Source organism: Lepidochelys olivacea (genome assembly GCF_965140295.1).
Source record: "Lepidochelys olivacea isolate rLepOli2 genome assembly, chromosome: 3".
Lineage (NCBI taxonomy): Eukaryota > Metazoa > Chordata > Testudines > Cheloniidae > Lepidochelys > Lepidochelys olivacea.
Window position 1 is genome coordinate 187,744,125 of NC_140413.1, and position 20,313 is coordinate 187,764,437.

The 20,313-nt window shown below is 41.9% G+C and overlaps 1 protein-coding gene across 6 annotated transcripts in view; it reads left to right on the top strand.

The window, feature by feature from the left end:
• Positions 1-2,680: 2,680 nt before the first annotated feature.
• The window catches only part of CCDC85A (coiled-coil domain containing 85A), a 192,949-nt gene continuing 175,316 nt past the window's right edge, over positions 2,681-20,313 (top strand). For 2 of the 6 annotated variants that reach the window (XM_084625260.1, XM_084625261.1), the window contains exons 1-2: positions 2,682-4,420; positions 7,768-8,692. In XM_084625260.1, coding sequence (XP_084481386.1) covers positions 4,205-4,420; positions 7,768-8,692 — 1,141 coding nt within the window. In that variant the 5' untranslated portion in view covers positions 2,682-4,204. Of the gene's footprint in view, positions 4,421-7,767; positions 8,693-20,313 lie in introns of all 6 variants that reach the window. The other 4 variants (XM_084625264.1, XM_084625263.1, XM_084625259.1 and 1 more) reach the window with 4 other exon arrangements.

The following is a 20,313-nucleotide window of genomic DNA, read 5'->3' on the forward strand; positions in this document are numbered from 1 at the left end:
TTTAAAGTCTCAATTTGTGGCTCTCAGAAGTGAGGCCAGTCCTGAGGCTTTTGTGAGACAAAACAAGCTGCTACAGCACCTTCCAATCTTTTTCTTCTTTTGAAGTTTGGCTGACCTGTGTTCAGCACAGGACCTGAAGAGAAAGTGCTAAACCTGTTCCACTCCCTCTGGTGGTTGAGTGGCTGCTATAAGCTACACTAGCTGCAACGGTTCCCTGGGGGTAGATCTCCCCCCCGCCCCGCTCTCCTGCTGGTAATAGCTCACCTTAAGTGATCACTCTCGTTACAGTGTGTACGGTAACACCCATTGTTTCATGTTCTCTATGTATATAAATCTCCCCACTGTATTTTCCACTGAATGCATCCGATGAAGTGAGCTGTAGCTCACGAAAGCTTATGCTCAAATAAATTTGTTAGTCTCTAAGGTGCCACAATTACTCCTTTTCTTTTCACTGTGACAGTGATTGCAGGACTCTGCCTTATGCCATAGCCAATCTTGCTTGTGACAGTTTGAGACTGTAACCTCATGATCCACCATGATTTGCAAAGAGAACAGAGAGGGTCTAAAGTACATACAGTGTGCCTTCAAGAGCAGTGGGCAGAACTCCCCTTTTATAGTCCCAAGCAGTATTGAATCACAGAATTAGAGGAGGTAAAGGCCTCTTATCATTCCTTTCCCTGCCTATGCAGGATTGTTCTGGAGAGACTGGATGACCTAGTACAGTGAATCCAGTAGATTATCCACCAAACTGGTTCAGTTCATCCATTTCTGCCAATGGTAAAATTGAGATACATCAGATCACCTTACTTAGTGAGAAACACTGATGGACTATAAGGCTACACTTTCAAGTCATCCACAAAGAAGATTAGTCCTAGTACAGGATGTTTGCCCCTCACAACTCTACAATCACTCTCACAATGTTGGGCACTTGGAATCTGAAATCCCAGCCAGCAACATATTGCAGGTGTACATAACCTTCTGCAAAATGGTGTTGTAGCCAACTACATCAGATCTGAATTTGGCCCCAAAAGGTAAATTCTCTCTGTCTGTAAATGAAGGGTCAGGACAAAGTGTATGAAATGGAGCTTTTTGTTGCTCACAATCTTAAACAAACAATTTCATTTGCTCCATTAGAGAAAACAGGAGTGCTAACAGGTAGGATGGTTTTGGGTAGTTATTTTTCAATTTAAAATAGTTTATATAAATGTGTTTGAACATTGGTTTCAAATCTCACTGTCATAAAAATAAAGGGAAGGGTAACTACCTTTCTGTATACAGTGCTATAAAATCCCTCCTGGCCAGAGGCAAAACTCTTTCACCTGTAAAGGGTTAAGAAGCTAAGATAACCTCGCTGGCACCTCACGAAAATGACCAATGAGGAGATAAGATGCTTTCAAAGCTGGAGGGGGAGGAACAAAGGTTCTCTCTGTCTATGTGATGCTTTTGCCGGGAACAGAAAAGGAATGGAGTCTTAGAACTTAGTAAGTAATCTAGCTAGATATGCATTAGATTCTGTTTTGTTTAAATGGCTGATAAAATAAACTGTGCTGAATGGAATGTATATTCCTGTTTTTGTGTCTTTTTGTAACGTAAGGTTTTGCCTAGAGGGATTCTCCATGTTTTGAATGTGATTACCCTGTAAGGTATTTACCATCCTGATTTTACAGAGGTGATTCTTTTACCTTTTATTTAATTAAAATTCTTCTTTTAAGAACCTGATTGATTTTTCATTGTTCTTAAGATCCAAGGGTTTGGGTCTGTGTTCACCTGTACAAATTGGTGAAGATTTTTACCAAGCCTTCCCCAGGAAAGGGGATGTAGGGCTTGGGGGGATATTTTGGGGGAAGACGTCTCCAAGTGGGCTCTTTCCCTGTTTTTTGTTTAACATGCTTGGTGGTGGCAGCCTAGGGTTCAAGGACAAGGCAAAGTTTGTACCTTGGGGAAGTTTTTAACCTAAGCTGGTAAGAATAAGCTTAGGGGGTCTTTCATGCAGGTCCCCACATCTGTACCCTAGAGTTCAGAGTGGGGAAACCTTGACACTCACCCTCTCATCAAATTGTTCATTAGGCTTCAAGGTTGCAAAATCTGAGTATCTTGATATAGTTTGTAATGTACTGTAGAGAACAGTTCTGCTTGGCCAGGGAGCTGAGCTGGGTAACAAGAATAGATGCAGCAGCAACAAACAATAGTAATTAATCTTTAGCACTTACACAGTCTTGTTCATGGAAATCAGCTGTACAATATTTAATTGAGAGAGTAATTAACCATTGGAACAATTTATCGAAGGTCCTGCTGGAATCAACATCTCTGATGATTTTAAAATAAAGATTGGATGTCTTTCTACAAGATGTGCTCTAGGACAGTGGCTCTCAAGTTTTCCAGACTACAGTACCCCTTTCAGGAGTCCGATTTGTCTTATGCACCTCAAGTTTCACCTCACTTAAAAACTACTTGTTTACAAAATCAGACATTAAAATACAAAGGTGTCACAGCACATGATTACTGAAAAAAGTGCTTACTTTCTCATTTTTAGCATATAATTATAAAATAAATCAACTGGAACATAAATATTGTACTTGTATTTATTGTACTGGAGCGCCGGAGCAGGGCTGAGCTGCGTGTTGCGGTCCCAGACCAGTGCCCCGGCTGGAGCGCCAGAGCAGGGCTGAGTTGCCTGGTGCGGCCCCTGACCCCACTCCCCAGCGGGAGCTTGCAGGGCAGCTTAAAACAGCTTGCGGCCGGCTGCGGCCCGTGGGCCATAGTTCGCCCACTCCCTGTTCTAGAGCAGATGATCACAATGGTCCCTTCTGGGTTGGAACTATCGATCATTCCTTGAACACCAATGACTGCTTCCCACCTCTTTCGGGGGAAGATATCTTCTGCCCAGGGTTGGGATGAGGCGATAAGGCAGCAAGGTTAAGTGGAATTGGTCAGTCATAGACTCCACCACTTTCTCCTCTGTCTCTCCTAGCTAGTGCCCAGGCTCCTAGTAGCTCCCAAATAAGGAATGCTGCCCCTCCCTCCGTCCCCCTACCTTGCCATTGTACAGGCAGGGCATTCAAGAGGGCTGAGAGAAAAGAGGAGTAGGCTGAGGAGCCCGCTGTGTGAAGCTAGTTGTACAGGCAGCGAAGCCAGTGGCATGCAGCAGGTGGCGCCTGGGAGCCACGCTGGACTGCGGCCGCTGCGGCCGGCGGCTCCCTCCCAGTGGGCTCGCACATGGCACGCGCCTCTGTGAAAAGCCGCGCGCCGCTCCGGGTCAGCTCACTTGTTCCGGGAGAGCCTCAGCGGGAGGAGCGGCGCGTGAGTCTCCGGCCGCAGCTGCAGGCGCTGCAAAGCTCCACCGCCTCCCCCTCCCAGCCCCGAGTCCGATGCAGCCTCAGTGCCGCCCAGCGGGTACGCGCCGAGGAGGCATGCCACGGAGCGGGGCGGCGGCAGCGGCACTGCCCTCTGCCTGCACCCCTCACTCTTACTGCTGCGCAGACAGAGGGGGCGAGAAGCCAGGCACCAGAAGCTGCGTCTGCTTTTAAGGGGCGCTCCCCCCGCTCCCGCGGGATCCTGCTCCCCAGCCTCCTGCTCTCCTCGTCCCATCCACTATGGTGCTTCAGCTTGGGACTTTGCACTCCTGTTCTTGCGCATGGCTCCATCGCGTGCCGGAGGAGGACTCGGTACCGTCAGAGCCCTAATTAGGGAGGATGGCTTTGGGGGATGAGCACAACCTCGGGAGCGGCGAGGAGGAGGAGAGCCAACTGCAGCTGACTTGGTGAGGAGGGTGCGATCCCCAGGCTGGCTGTGGGAGTCCCCCCAGACTTCAGCCCACCTCCCTCGCTCTGTCAGGATCTGCGGTCCGGGTCCGGACCCCGCCTTGTATCAGCACAGCAGCAGCACATCGTGGCCAACTTGCTGGGAGAGAGCCGTCCCTGCTGCTGTCCTGGCTGAGGAGCTCCCATTCCCTGAACCCAGCGGCAGCAGAGCCAAGGGCTGGCTTGCTGGGGAGCGGGCTGAGCCCCGGCTGGCTTTGGGGGAATCCCCCAGCGCAGCCCAGCTCCCCGCTCTGTACGGACCGGCCCCTGCAGTCAGCACCCAGCCCCGGGAGCTGGACCGGGCTGACTTGCTGGGGAGCAGGCAGAGCCCGGGCTGGCTTTGGGGTCCCCCCATCTGCTGCCGGGGCGGCCGCGGTCAGGGAGCTTGGACTTGGGCTGCCACCATGTCTAAGACGGCGGATAGCGGCGGAGCGGCTCCAGCCGAGGACCTGTCCAAGGTGTCCGACGAGGAGCTGCTGAAGTGGAGCAAGGAGGAGCTGATCCGCAGCCTGCGCAGGGCCGAGGCGGAGAAGATGAGCGCGATGCTGGACCACAGCAACCTCATCCGGGAGGTGAACCGCCGCCTGCAGCTCCACCTCGGCGAGATCCGCGGCCTCAAGGTGAGGGGCGGGGGCAGCCCCGGCCGGCACGGGAGAGGGGGCCGCTGCCGCCAGGCACTGGGCGGGGCGCTTCTCCTGCGCCCCCAGCACCGAGCCCACCTCAGGGGCGCTGCTGGAGGGGTTTGGCTGCGGAGCTGAGCCCGCTGCCCGCGCGGTCTGTTGGGCTGTTCTGTGCTTGGGGCAAGAGTCTCCTGGTGGTATTTTGCGGGAAGGTTTGGAGAAGAGAAGCACGGATTCCCCATGAGGTTAGGGGGATGGGGAATGATGAATGTGTCTTTCTCCCCCACATCCCTGGACTGGCAGAGGGCCCTCGGTGGGTTCAGGGATCTGCGCTTTCCATCAGAGGGTGGATTTCCAGTCTGCATGTGCATCATCCAGGGACAATTCCCCTACCTCCTCAAATGTTTTTACTCAGTCATTATTTAGGTAAATTCTCACTGGGACTTGACAGCAGTTTGTCTTAGTGAGGACAGAGTAAAACCTGAATAAGGATGGCTGGATTCAGCCCACAATGAATAGGAATTGAAATCTTTTAAAAAAATCACTCTACTTTTATGTCCTCCCTAAAATGTGCAGAAACAGAAGTGGCAAACTGTGTGCAGGGTGTAGAACGAGTATATGGTGCAATGTACCTCAAAAACTTTTTTGTGGTGATGGGTACCTTTGATTCTTTGAATTCTTGCCCTCAAAACGTGTAGATTTCAGTAGGTTTAAATGTTCTCATTTCCAGTGCATGTGAAAGGATAAAATATATGATCATGTTGGATAGATTCAAAGATTGTGGTGTTAAACTCTGCTGCTGTCTTAAGATTGTTTCTTAATTTACCAATACAGCTTCTCACCAGGCTTCTGGGAAGCTTTGATCATTTTCAGTGTGCAGCAGGTAGTATTTATGCTTTCCAGTCCTGGGACAGATTGTTGAAAACCTCTCTGATTTTGGGTTCACCGATACTATGCTTTAATTTCTTTAGTGAGAGCATGTCCTCTGATTAAACACTAATATTTTCCTAATTCCCTCCTTTAATTTTTTTAAAAAAGCCAATTGCAGTTGAAACTCTTTTCAAGCAAGATGTTTTAATAAAATCTATGAGTTGGGCATATCTTCAGAGGGTTTCCACTTTTTGACATGCTGTTTCTGTTTTAAGACCTGATCCAACCATTCTCAATGGAATATTTCCATTGACTTCAGGCCTCTAATTATTTATTCCTAATTGTTTTAATGTTTTCTGGGTGAGAGGCATAATCACTCATGGATGCTCACCCTGCCTTTGAGAACTGGGGCTGTGTGATAGCTACAGCTATGATGTAGCATGCCAAAGCTGTTATATGGAACAAAAATTTCCAGTTGGGATTTATATAGTTTATATAGCTCACCAACACTTTCCATCCTGTTGCTCTGAGGGATGAAGTTCTCAGGGAGTTCAATAACTGAGTTGAAACTGCAGGATTATGAGGGGGGTAATGAGAAGAGACACATAGGGACAGGTATGGACTTATGAAATATTATCTGGGGAAGTTCTTGTCTGACAAAGTAGAGCAGGTGCATACAGTTAGCTCATATTATGTACTATTATGTACAGAAAATCAGTGAGAGATAGAAGACTTCATTCCCCTCCTCATATGTCCTGTTCTGCAAAGCATGACTAGACCTGTTTCTGCTTTGGCGATAAATGACATCTGTCTGCACTTCAGGAGGTGCCAGGGTCCCATCTGATGATACAATTATCTTAGTAAAAATAAAGCTAAGGTTCTAAATTACAACAGCAATGCAAGGAAATCAAGAGTTTAGGCTTTCACTCTCTCTGCTGCTCTCTCCCTTGGTATTGCAGGGGTGTGGCTAGAGAGTATGGGTTTATATACTAGGTAAATTTAATTAAGAAACCACATTGGACTGTGATAGGGAATGAGTGATAAGTTACTATTTTAACTCTGAACTTCCTAAGCGATACTTTTATTTCCTCTTTTTTTCTTCTTCATATTTTTGAACTGGGACTTGAAAATGAATTTTCTTCTAATAATTCATAGGCCTGCTGTGTAATGTTTTAAGTATTAATTGTAGATGTTATTCATTTCAGAAGCCTCATTCTCTCTTTTAAAAACTTGAGCTTAGTTCCAGAAGGCTACACGATTGTGATTTTCTAAGGTGTTTAATGGAGTTAGGTGCCTACACTCGACTGAATTTCAATGGGATTTGGGCACCTACCTCCTACATGTTCCTTTGAAAATCTGAGCCTGTATAAACACTGCTGAATAAACATCCATCTTTGCTTCTAAGAAACAAAAAGAAAAGGGATTTTCCCTAATGCTAAAACATCATATGTGTAATTAATTTCTGTATTTCAAATAAGACATGAGAGGAAGAAAAGGGAAGTATAGGAAATGTATTTAAAGTGTGAGCATTTACAAAATAAATATGTGTCACAAATACACAGAATGTTACAAAAGCATTAAAAGGTGGAAAAGAATACCCGGAGTTGCAAATGATGAATATGATCACAGGCCAGATTGTTAAAACTGGGAACAACCATAACAAATGCTAAAAAAAGGTTTCTTTTGCATCATGTCCTGCTATAGCAATATCTTGAATGTTTTTACTTTAGAGCATGAATGTTCAGTAGTTAGAGAAGGGCATGGGGTATGTACTTCTTAGTCTTCTTTGAATTGAGACTCTAGTAAGTTATTTATAGGAAATTATTTAATTTCAGAATGGCTGAACCAGTCTGGACTAAATCAAACCTGACCAGATTCTTTTGTCCAAAATTGGAACCAAAGCAAATGAAACCCCAAACTCTTTTGGGCTCTGAAAAGTATTATATATATATATATATAACCTTCAATCATCCATCTATCTATCTATCTATTAGATTATAGATATAATAACATCAAAGTATGATCATATATATAATTATTAGTGTCTCTACACTTCCTGGTTTTATTCAGCAATAACAGACAAGAGGACATTTCACGACAGTGGAAATCTTTTGAGAGAAGCTATGAAAAATATATTTTTTTCTATCCAGTTTGAGATTAAAAGGTTATGGATGAGTTTTGGTTTAAAAAACTGAACTCTTCTCACCATATCTGAAATTAACCTATGAACCTTTGAGATTCATTCAGTGTGATGTTTAGTTTTGTGCTGCTTAATGTCTTTGTTTTACAGAAATATTATGCAGTCATAGTAGACCAATTGTACGTGCAAAATTGATTGATGTATGCTGATTAGAGCAGGATGGGGAAGTTAGATGACATGTCTACAACAGCTCTGTTAATTGGCTTATGTACTGTTAACATTAGAATGAATGTTAATATTTAGACACTTCTCTCTAATTATTTTCTTTCTTTTAAAGGATATCAATCAGAAGTTGCAAGAAGATAACCAAGAACTGAGAGACCTTTGCTGTTTTCTGGACGATGATAGGCAGAAAGGCAAGAAGGTATCACGAGAGTGGCAGAGATTGGGCAGGTACAGTGCTGGGGTTATGCACAAAGAGGTTGCCTTATATTTACAGAAACTGAAAGAATTGGAAGTGAGACAAGAAGAAGTGGTTAAAGAAAACATGGAACTGAAAGAACTGTGTGTTTTGCTTGATGAAGAGAAAAGTGGTGGAGCAGGCAGCAGGAGTTCCATTGACAGCCAAATCAGCCTCTGCCAGCTAAATGCAACAAGTACTTACATACGAGATGTTGGTGATGGGAGCAGCACCTCTAGCACTGGAAGTACGGACAGTCCAGACCATCATAAACACCATCCAAATACTAGTCCTGAACATCTCCAAAAAAGTAGGGGCGAAGGAAGCCCTGAGCATCAAAAACATAGGAGTCTTAGCCCAGAGCATCTCCAAAAACCTAAGAGTTCTGGAAGTCCCGATCACCAGAAGCATCTAAAAGGACCAAGTCCAGAACATCATAAAAATGTTGGCAAAGGTAGTCCTGAACAGCAAAAGCACTCCAGTAGTAGTCCAGAAACTCTTCCAAAGCACATTTTAAGTAGTAGCCCTGAACATTTTCAAAAACATAGGCCTAGTAGTAGCCCAGAGCATCAAAAGCACAGCAGCAGCAGCCCTGAGCATCTTCAAAAACACACATTGAGTGGAAGCACAGAACATCTCCAGAAAGTGAGGGGGACAAGCCCTGAGCATCTCAAACAACATTATGGAGGGAGTCCGGAGCATCTCAAACATCTCAGTGGGGGCAGCAGAGAAGGTACCCTAAGGAGACAAGTAGCAGATGATATGTCACCTCATCACAGGAGTGTATACAATGGAATGAATGGTGGGTCAATATATTTACTGAAAGCACATTTACAAAGACTACTGAAGTAGATGTAAAATTATACCAGCCACTTTTGAAAAGAACAATTACATGTAATGGTAAAGCCAATAAGAGCTAGATATTATTATTATTATTTTATTTTATTTCATTATTAAGTGAGGCAGACATAATGTAGCCATTCAGACATCCATTGGCAGTTAGACTTAATAGATAAGTAAGGGATAATGAAATCATGTCACTTAAGTGTGTAAATGTCATGTCTGTGACAGATTAACAATTCTAGGCCCTGATCCTACAATGATAGTTATATAGACAGACCCTTATACCTATGTGGAATTACACTGAAGTCAGCTATTAGATAATAATAACTTCTGGTTAGGTCTGATGCTGGCCGGATATGAACCACCTACTTAAAGTTGAAAGCTTCTCCATCTGAGTGCCAGTTTCCTGAGCCACCCTGTCTTCTAGTTAAAAGATGAATCAGATAGCTGCCTGAAGGCCGTTACTTGGCCTTAGGCCCCTACAGTGTCCCAAACCCTATAGTTGGTATATATTTATTAATGAATTGAAAATAAAATGAACAGGATTAGGGAGAATTTTAAGTATTTTTTTTTCTGCTCTTTAGTGTTCCGATTCAGGAAGTTAGCAATGGGAGTACTCATGTGCTTGTCTTCAAGCACATGCTTAAGTATTTTCCTGAATTGAGGCCTTGGTATTTTGGCAGGAGAGAAACATTAGGGAAGCATCCTATAGAAATTAATAGACAATACCTTTTAAAATCAACCTATAGAACTCAATAAAATTGCCTACTTCTGTTGTAGAATATTTATAGAATGGATGAAAAACCCACCTATAAATTCTGTAGATTTTTACAGTAATTTCCATAGAGTCTGCTTTGATTTAGTTCCTTTTACATTCTTTATAAGGTTTCCATAAGGGAGCACCTGAGTCTTAGTTATGCAGTTATAAAACCTATTCCTCACCTCTTCTCACTCTGATTTGGAGTAGGGCATCCTACAACTCTGCCAACAATGGAAATTTTACCTGAGTAAGAGGCTGAGGATAGGCTTTATAGGCTCCAGCTCTGCAAGGCCAGATCCCTGCACCTGCATGGAGCCCATTGACTAAAATGGAACTCTGCACTGGCATAAAGGTCTTCCTGTGTGGATCTGCTTTTAGGATCAAGGCCATAATGAATTACATGCCTGGGTTGCAATCTTCATCAGCTTGTGACATTGCTCCCTCAAGTCAATCCATTTATAAATAATGCATGACTTACAAGAGGGTTTTGTTATGAGATGATCTACTCCTCAGGCCTGTTGACTGGCTTATTCCTAGTGAAGTGTGGATTCACAACACCACCAAACCCTGAAGGATAGTTAAAATATGGAGATTTCTAATTGATTTTTAAAACAATTAATTAAAGTGAATATTTGAAAAATGAGAATGTAGATTTTAAGATATAGACATTTTAAAAACGTTTTATGCTTTATTAAAGTATATTTCCGTTTTCATTTAGTTTATTTAATTTAAAATTAATGAAAAACATTGAACCTCTTAATATCTTATTGTAGTGATACATTTTCAAAGGGCCTCCTTATTTGCAACCACGTTGTTCATGAATCTATCCACTTTGATATCTTAAATCATCTCTTAGCACACACAAATATATATTTGTATGCTTGCAGACATAGATGCAGGTTGTGTGTGCAAATGGGCCCGCTAACTAATATTCTACATACAAATAATGAGATCCCTTGAAAATTTGGACATGTTATTTCCAATGAAACTAGAGAAGTTGCAGGTTTCAACCTGAAGTGATTGGCATTTCTTGAGTAAAGTATTCCAGCTTTACACAATTTGGGCTGAAGTCATAATGAGCTGAAGGGAGGAGCCAGGAATTTGGGAGTCTCTTTATTAGCTATTGAGCTGGATAAGACTTTACGGCCACTCAGAATGCTGCTTTAATCCTGCCCATTATGTAATCATGTTAGTGGAGGCCTTTGGGTGCTCAAGGGCCTTCACTGTACTTTTCCTTTGTTTTTGTATAATATGACTTAAGCGTGAGTTCTGGGCCCAGTAAAATCAATGGCAAACCTCCTAATGATTTCAGTAGTCTAGGATTAAACCCTCTAAGTTAAAATTTAGGTAACTTTTCTGCTTCCGAACTATACTGTAACTGTTTTGTCAATTACGCTAAAAAATTTGCAAGATAGACATTGGTAATAAAGAACTGCATTTTCATAAGTGGCCTGAAAATCTGTTTTTCCGCTATTCTACGCATACTGGTACATGTGCAAAAAGCCTGCACATTTTTCTCCCTGTGTTCTTCCCTCCTCCACCAGAAAAAATGTGGGGGAGGGATAGTTCAGTGGTTTGCACATTGGCTTGCAAAATCCGGGGTTGTGTGTTCAATCCTTGAGGGGGCCATTTAGGGATCTAGGACAAAAATTGGGGATTGGTCCTGCTTTGAGCAGGAGGTTGGACTAGATGACCTCCTGAGGTTCCTTCCGACCCTGATATTCTATGATTTGAGTAGAGAATTGTGAATTACATTACCCAGAATTTGAGTGCAAACTCAGGTTTTACATGTGCAAAGATGATGCAATTTATAAGCATTAATGTAGGGGTCCCTTGTGAAAACATGGCCCAAAACATAGTGTAATAGAATAAAAATAATGCTATAACCATTGCATTTAAAAAAAATCAAACTTTTTATAGGTACTTGGGATCCTGTGTGGGTTAGATAAAAATCTAGATAAATTTCCACCTCAGTATATATTCAGGTACTACAAGACAGCATGTGTTTGATCAAATATCAATGTATAGTGTTCATTTTATGATGTACTGCAGGGGTAGGCAACCTATGGCACGTGTGCCAAAGGCAGCACGCGAGCTGATTTTCAGTGGCACTCACGCTTCCCGGGTCCTGGCCACCGGTCCGGGAGGCTCTGCATTTTGATTTAATTTTAAATGAAGCTTCTTAAACATTTTAAAAACCTTATTTACTTTACATACAACAGTAGTTTAATTATATATTATAGACTTATAGAAAGAGACCTTCTAAAAAATGTTAAAATGTATTACTGGCACGCGAAACCTTGAATTAGAGTGAATAAATGAAGACTCGGCACACCACTTCTGAAAGGTTGCCGTCCCCTGATGTACTGGCAATTTCATTGCGATATTATTTGTGGCTGTCATTTGTTTGACCAACAGGAATGAAATGTTCATGTTAGCGTATGATGAATAGAAAGGTTTAAAATTGTTTCAATTTATAGTATGTGTTAAATATGTAATCAGAATATTATCTTATTCATCAAAGGCCTGATCCAAACTTCTTTGAAGTCAATGGAAAGATACCCATTGACTGCAGCGGGCTTTGGGCTGGGCTGAAGGGGTGTAGCTCTGCCTGATACCAAACCATCCTGTGAGGTGCCATGGTCTCTCAGTTCTTACTGACTTCACAGAATCATAGAATCATAGAATATCAGGGTTGGAAGGGACCTCAGGAGGTCATCTAGTCCAACCCCCTGCTCACAGCAGGACCAATCCCCAATTAAATCATCCCAGCCAGGGCTTTGTCAAGCCTGACCTTAAAAACTTCTAAGGAAGGAGATCCTACCACCTCCCTAGGTAACGCATTCCGGTGTTTCACCACCCTCCTAGTGAAAAAGGTTTTCCTAATATCCAACCTAAACCTCCCCCACTGCAACTTGAGACCATTACTCCTTGTCCTGTCCTCTTCTACCACTGAGAATAGTCTAGAACCATCCTCTCTGGAACCACCTCTCAGGTAGTTGAAAGCAGCTATCAAATCCCCCCTCATTCTTCTCTTCTGCAGACTAAACAATCCCAGTTCCCTCAGCCTCTCCTCATAAGTCATGTGTTCCAGACCCCTAATCATTTTTGTTGCCCTTCGCTGGACTCTCTCCAATTTATCCACATCCTTCTTGAAGTGTGGGGCCCAAAACTGGACACAGTACTCCAGATGAGGCCTCACCAATGTCGAATAGAGGGGAACGATCACGTCCCTCGATCTGCTCGCTATGCCCCTACTTATACATCCTAAAATGCCATTGGCCTTCTTGGCAACAAGGGCACACTGCTGACTCATATCCAGCTTCTCATTCACTGTCACCCCTAGGTCCTTTTCTGCAGAACTGCTGCCTAGCCATTCGGTCCCTAGTCTGTAGCGGCGCATTGGGTTCTTCCGTCCTAAGTGCAGGACCCTGCACTTATCCTTATTGAACCTCATCAGATTTCTTTTGGCCCAATCCTCCAATTTGTCTAGGTCCCTCTGTATCCTATCCCTGCCCTCCAGCATATCTACCACTCCTCCCAGTTTAGTATCATCCGCAAATTTGCTGAGAGTGCAATCCACACCATCCTCCAGATCATTTATGAAGATATTGAACAAAACCGGCCCCAGGACCGACCCCTGGGGCACTCCACTTGACACCGGCTGCCAACTAGACATGGAGCCATTGATCACCACCCGTTGAGCCCGACAATCTAGCCAACTTTCTACCCACCTTATAATGCATTCATCCAGCCCATACTTCTTTAACTTGCTGACGAGAATACTGTGGGAGACCGTGTCAAAAGCTTTGCTAAAGTCAAGAAACAATACATCCACTGCTTTCCCTTCATCCACAGAACCAGTAATCTCATCATAGAAGGCAATTAGATTAGTCAGGCATGACCTTTCCGTCGTGAATCCATGCTGACTGTTCCTGATCACTTTCCTCTCATGTAAGTGCTTCAGGATTGATTCCTTGAGGGCCTGCTCCATGATTTTTCCGGGGACTGAGGTGAGGCTGACTGGCCTGTAGTTCCCAGGATCCTCCTTCTTCCCTTTTTAAAAGATTGGTACTACATTAGCCTTTTCCCAGTCATCTGGGACTTCCCCCGTTCGCCATGAGTTTTCAAAGGTAATGGCCAATGGCTCTGCAATCACAGCCGCCAATGCCTTTAGCACTCTCGGAAGCAACTTGTCCGGCCCCATGGACTTGTGCATGTCCAGCTTTTTTAAATAGTCCCTAAGCACCTCTTTCTCCACAGAGGGCTGGCCATCTACTCCCCATGTCAGCGGGAGGTGAGGGTAGTTAGTGCTTTGCAAGATTGAGCCCTATGTAGGGCTAGAAGTTGTGTGTGTGTGTGTGTGTGTGTATGAGAGAGAGAGAAAGAAAAATTTGGTATGTATATTACTCTAATAAGATAGTGCATTAACATTTTGTGGAATTTTTCTGCAGTGGGGACATCATTATTATTACATACATCATTATAACATCATTATTTCTGTAAAATCACAAAAGAGAAAAATCCTAACACATGCACAAATGTTTGTTCCTTATTACAGTTGTGTTGCTTGCTTTGGATGTTGTTAATCTTTCACATTTGTACTACAAGGTTTGTCTAAGACTTCTAACTTGGCAGTTTCAAATAACATGGGCCTGAAGCAGCATAGCAGACTATGGTCATGTCACTCTTATGTGACAGTTAGAGCCTGAACACAAAATGAGTTGGTTTTTTGGTGGATACAAATCAATTTCCAATTTATAAATTGTGAAAAAATAGAAAATGCTTAGAATTTGAGGTGCTCCTTTTTTTGCTGAACATTATTTTGAAAAAAAAAATCCTATTATGCAGACTTGAAATGGACTAATTGCTCTTGGTATTTGGAAAGCACTTTTGTAAACAATCAAGACATTTCTAGTAAAATGGAAGCTCCTATAAAGGTACTTTTCTTGCTGTCCAAAATTCTTCCGTCATTAATACTTGCATCACCTCAGTATAGTTAGTAGCACAGTTATGATGACAGAATTTTGCCCTACTATATGTGTTATAATAAATACAAAAGGTATAAAAATAGCTTAAGCATTTGATTGAAACTGACAAAGACTGTGGAGTTAAGGCTGTTTTAGTAGGCTATTATAGGTGTATCTTAATTGTATGATATTAAGTAAATATGCTGCAGTGTGTGGAATGATATGTGTTGTAATACTTAAGTCCTAGTTTTCTCTCAGATGCATGCTTAGGGCTCCCACTGAAGTTAATGGGAGCTGCTTGCACCTGAGAGCAGTATTTGTAGGCACAATTGGGTAAGTAAAGGATGTTAGGTGTCAGCTTTAAGTTTAAATTTCTGTTTCCCCCCTCTTTATGCCAAAAGTATGATTGCATTTTGATATGTTTTTATGTATTAATTTTCAAATTCTAATGATAATATTGTAAAAGTTTTAAAAAGTAGAAGATAGGAAAATGTTCTATACATTCCACTGAAATGGGTTCCCTCATCTGCTCAAAAGTTTTGTGTGCTTAAATGTTCTGCTGAATCGAGGTCAGAGAGTAGAAATTGGTCCAGTGTTTGTAACTGAAAACATATATTTCATCTTAAGGATGTTAACCGAATACAACTTATGTTGTAACAGTTAATAATATTTTACAGTGATCACTCTTAAAGTGTTCTGCTTAATGAGCACAGAACTATTTGGGGATAAGAAGACTGCAGAAATTATAGGACAAAATGCAATGGTAAAATAATTTTTATAGTGAACATTTATGGAATCTAGAAATAAGGTATGACAATCTTTAACTCTGACATAAGTATAGGTATTGTATATGTACCTCTATATAAAAATTAATATGCTTTGAGGGCTAGTGTTTTGAGTTGTTTTTTATTCTAAATTTACTGTAAATCTCCAATTTTCTGATTTTGTTTTAGTCTGGAATTTGATTTTTGTGTCAAAGGAAAATATCAGAGGCTTTTAGAGATGCCTCTTGCTTCTTGTTGAGGTTATTAATGAGCTAAAGTAAAAGTGCTGACTAGCACTAACTGGTACATACTGCTGGAGGTATGGGAACTCATGTACAGAACAAGTGCAGCAGTATTTCTCTCAAGCAAAAATATTTGTAGGTTAAATGGACACACATCTTAAACTATGAACAATTACTGTTATAAATGTGTTGCTTTTTAAGGAAAGACAGTGCATAGCAGAACATACTCTTTGTATGTGAATGAGCACAGAAGAAATTGCTCTATGTCTTCAGGGAGAAAAGGTTGAATGGCAATACTGCACTGATTTAATTGTTGTCTGCTGGGTAGTATGCAATGGCCAAAGAACAAAGCAATGACATATGTTCTTGTGCAGGTTTATTTAAGGTAAAGTAACCCCCTTTAAAAAGTCAAAGTTTTATCAAAGAGTCAGCACACAGTGGTATTTAAGATGCAACAATTATTTTCCTATACGGAGAACAGATAATCATTTTGGTCTCTCAAATACGATGGTGTGGTAATTTGTTGGTAAATGTAGCCTTTTTAATGGAAACCACTGTACTCCTGTCAATAGGTGTCTAATCTAGGTGGGTAACCCTTACTCTTGCGAATAGTTTTGTTGACATCAGTGGGACTATTTGGATGGTTCACATGAGTAAGAGTTTCAGGATCAATCCAGTTTGACAGAATGTCTACTTGTAGATCTCCTATTGATTGCAGTGGAAGTGTGCTCATTGAAGTGATACAAGATTGAGACATACTTGTCCCAAAGCCCATTGATGTCCGTGGGAGTCTTTCCACTGGACTCCAGTATATGGGTATCTACATGACTAGAATATGCTGAATTTGTTATAACAACAAAAACATTTTTGTGAGCAAGTGTGGTTAATGCTGGAGGTGCAGTTGGTAATATGAAGTTTGAAGCTTTTGGTTAGCTTCATGTTACTGGAAAATTTGTGTCTGAACTCTTTGGAGAGAATTGTAAGTACTGCCTTACATATTGTTAACCACACTGGGAATATTTTATTTATACTTTAAATATTTTAGTATTTGGTGAATCATCTTTCCAAAAATGACTCCATATCTTAATAGGTGCACTAATGTCGGTTTATAAAGCAGCCTAATCTAGTTTAAACAGTTGTCTGTATGTACTGACATATCACCACTCTGATTACTAAAAGTTTAACGAAAGATTGAACTGGGAATCATACAATAGCTGATACAACAATGCACATAAAAGTGGGAATGACTACAAATGATTGCATTTAACAGCCCTCCACCCTTACACCAGTATAGGTAAGAGCAGACGACAATGAAACATGCTCATTGTATGAATGCGCAATGTTCAGGCTGTATGCCTGTATTTCTGAAATGCCAGTAACCTTTTCTGAAAGGGTTCAGCTAAAAGTTCAGCATTATGGAAGAGACACAAAATAAAGTGTGTAAACTTTTAAGACTGGCTTTACTGTAAGCTAATGAGAAATACCCATTTTAAGCCAACATTGGCCAAATTTCAAAGTTTATTGTTTAAGTTGGATAGTCATGCAAAGACAAATTTTGGTGAGATTTTCATAAGCGCTCATTGGCGACCTAACTCTGCTCCTATTGAAATCAATATCAGTTTCATCATTGGCTTCAGTGGAAGCAGAGTTAGGCCTACAGACTGCTGTTCTAAGGAGATGTGGCCATGCGACCAAGGTATTTTGGTGCAGCCAGCAATAATTCCTGTGCTGGGCCTTTGGAATAGCCCATGTCTGAATGGGTGAAGTACACTTTCTTCATGCATACTGTGGTCTTATTTGTTAGGCTAGTATGGAAGAGGGCCCAGACCTCTCCCCTGGCCCTTCTTGTTTTCTTCAGGAGTATAGCAGTGGCGACACTACACTTTCCTTGTGTTCAGGGAATGTAAGGGATTGGATTTTGGCTGGTTCCTATGGGACATAAAGGATGGGAGAAAGCTTATTCCACCTGTCTCTGTGCACCTTTGCACACCCATACAGGGCCAGTGAAGTCTGGATTGACCTACATCAAGCCTGTTTGCCATCAGTTTTCGCATCTCCATTTTGTTTGTATGATAGTTGTGCTCATGACTGGTGGCAGAAATCTCACCAATTTAGTTTTTTTGTGATTTAAATAAACAGTAACCCTTTTAATTTGAGCATCGGATCTAGGGAATTGTTCTGTAAGTGCTGTAATGATTCCTGTCTTATCAGTCTTGGGAATAAGAGAACAGTGTTCTCTGCAGTGCTACAGTATATCTTAACCACACCTTTTAAGATCATGTAAAAATTTAATCTTGAGATTTATATTAAGGTTTATTAATGTTATACACCCCCCTCTCTCTCTGCTTCTGTTTTTCTGTCTGTCAAGATTCCTTCCCCACTCTGAACTCTAGGGTACAGATGTGGGGACCTGCATGAAAACCTCCTAAGCTTACTTTTACCAGCTTAGGCTAAAACTTCCCCAAGGTACAAATGAATTTTACCCTTTGCCCTTGGATTTCCACTGCCACCACCAAACTTTATCTGGGTTCCTGAAAAAATGGAGTTTGGACACGTCTTTCCGCCCAAAATCCTCCCAACCCTTGCACCCCACTTCCTGGGGAAGGTTTGGTAAAAATCCTCACCAATTTGCATAGGTGACCACAGACCCAAACCCTTGGATCTTAGAACAATGAAAAAGCATTCAGTTTTCTTACAAGAAGACTTTTAATAGAAGTAAAAAAGAAATCACCTCTGTAAAATCAGGATGGTAGATACCTTACAGGATAATTAGATTCAAATATAGAGAATCCCTCTAGGCAAAACCTTAAGTTACAAAAAAGAAACACAGACAGGAATATTCATTCTATTCAGCACAGCTATTTTCTCAGCCATTTAAAGAAATCCTAATCTAACACATACCTAGCTAGCTTACTTACTAAGTTCTAAGACTCCATTCCTGTTCTGTCTCCGGCAAAAGCATCACACAGACAGACACAGATCCTTTGTTTTTCTCCCTCCTCCCAGCTTTTGAAAGTATCTTGTCTCCTCATTGGTCATTTTGGTCAGGTGCCAGCGAGGTTACCTTTAGCTTCTTAACCCTTTACAGGTGAAAGGATTTTTCCTCTGGCAAGGAGGGATTTTAAAGGGGTTTACCCTTCCCTTTATATTTTATGACACTGTCTCTTCCCTATATGTTTAAAAAGTGACTAGTATGCTTGGGTGCATTAATAAAGAAGGAATATGGTAAAAACATAATATAAATAAATGATATGAAGCAATGGCATGTGCTCACATGGAATATTGTGCTTAATTTTGGTTCCCATACCTTGAGGAGGGTACAGCAGAGATAGGAACAGGGGCAGGACAACAAAGATTGTTGGGGGCGGGGGGAGTAGAACTTACATAGGAGGAGAGACTGTAAAAAGCTAGGATTAATTCGCTTTGTAAGGAAAAGAGTTGAGGGGACTTACCAATATTGAGGTAGATAAAATTACAAAGCGTATAGGAAAAGATTTTCAAAAGGCACAAATTGGAGTTAGGTGTCCAATCTTCATGGACTTCTAATTGGTGGTAGGGGTTTAACTGCCCTTTATGTCTTTGTAAATCTTTCCCCGAGGGAAAACAAACACTCCTCCTGTTGTGAACTGCCCCACACTCTGAGGTGCCAGGTCACTCAGTGAAGTGAATGGCAGGAGAACATAAACCACATAAAATGAACCTTCCATTAAAGCAAATGCTACTTCATGCAGAGTGTAATCAGCCTCACCACAGGAATTCACAGAGTGTAATACCTTATCTGGGTTTAAAAGGAGCCGGGTGACCAACCATTATACATGTTGTTATGCATGTTAAAATAGGGGTAGTTACACTTTGTGATTCAGGGCATCATGATGCTGATTGTCTCAGGCATTGGGAAAGAAATCTGCTCTTCCTCCATGTACAGCACTGTACAACTGGCCAGGGGTCTGATCCACTCCCATTGAACGCAATGGAAGTTCTTGGGAATTGGTTTGGCACGCAGGTGTCAGATGGATTTGTTGAAATTTCTCTGAAAACACAGACATGAGACCAATACCAGAGGCAAGATAACTCAGCTTGTTAGCCCAGTTGTCTGACTGGTGTGACAAATCCTATATCCTAGAAAACTTTCCACGGTCTATGCTGTATGTGATGGGAAAATGCCACCTAAGCAATATTTACAAACAGTCCTAGGGCTCCACCAGTTTAACAGGAGAGTTTAGCAGTAGGGGAACTAAAAAAACAAGTGCTTGTGTATCTGGAGAGTGGAGTTTAGCAAATGTTAAACCTAGTATATCTCATGAGTAAAAGGCCAGTAACATCTGCTAGAGCCCAAGGTGTCCATGAGAATTCCTAGGTCCTGAGGACATTAATATTTGAAACTCCTTTAACCTTATACATATGTTTTTCCTCCACCCTTCCTCTTCTTTTCCTTCTGCTTCTCTCCCATCCTTTTCTGCTTTCATATGTGTCCCTGTCAGACCTCCTTCCTCACTCCTTCTCACCCGTTGCTGTGCTGAATAAGAGTTAAAAAATATTTTGGGCTCCTGGTATCCATCTGCTTTTTCTTGATGGGCTGCTTCAACAGTAGTCCTGTCCTGTAGCAATACAGCCACTCTGGTCTCTGCTCTGCATGTGCTTTGTTCTTCACTGTGAACTATTACTGTATCCAGCAACTGCTGTAAAGGTCCAATGGCACCAAAGTGGAATCACTGACTGTTAGAATGAGTGGGAATCACATCAAGAAAACAGGAGATAACTACTGCAGGCAAGTTATCTGGCACTTTTAAAAAGTATGCTTTATTTGAATTAACTTTCATGACCAGTGGACCCTCTGAGTCATT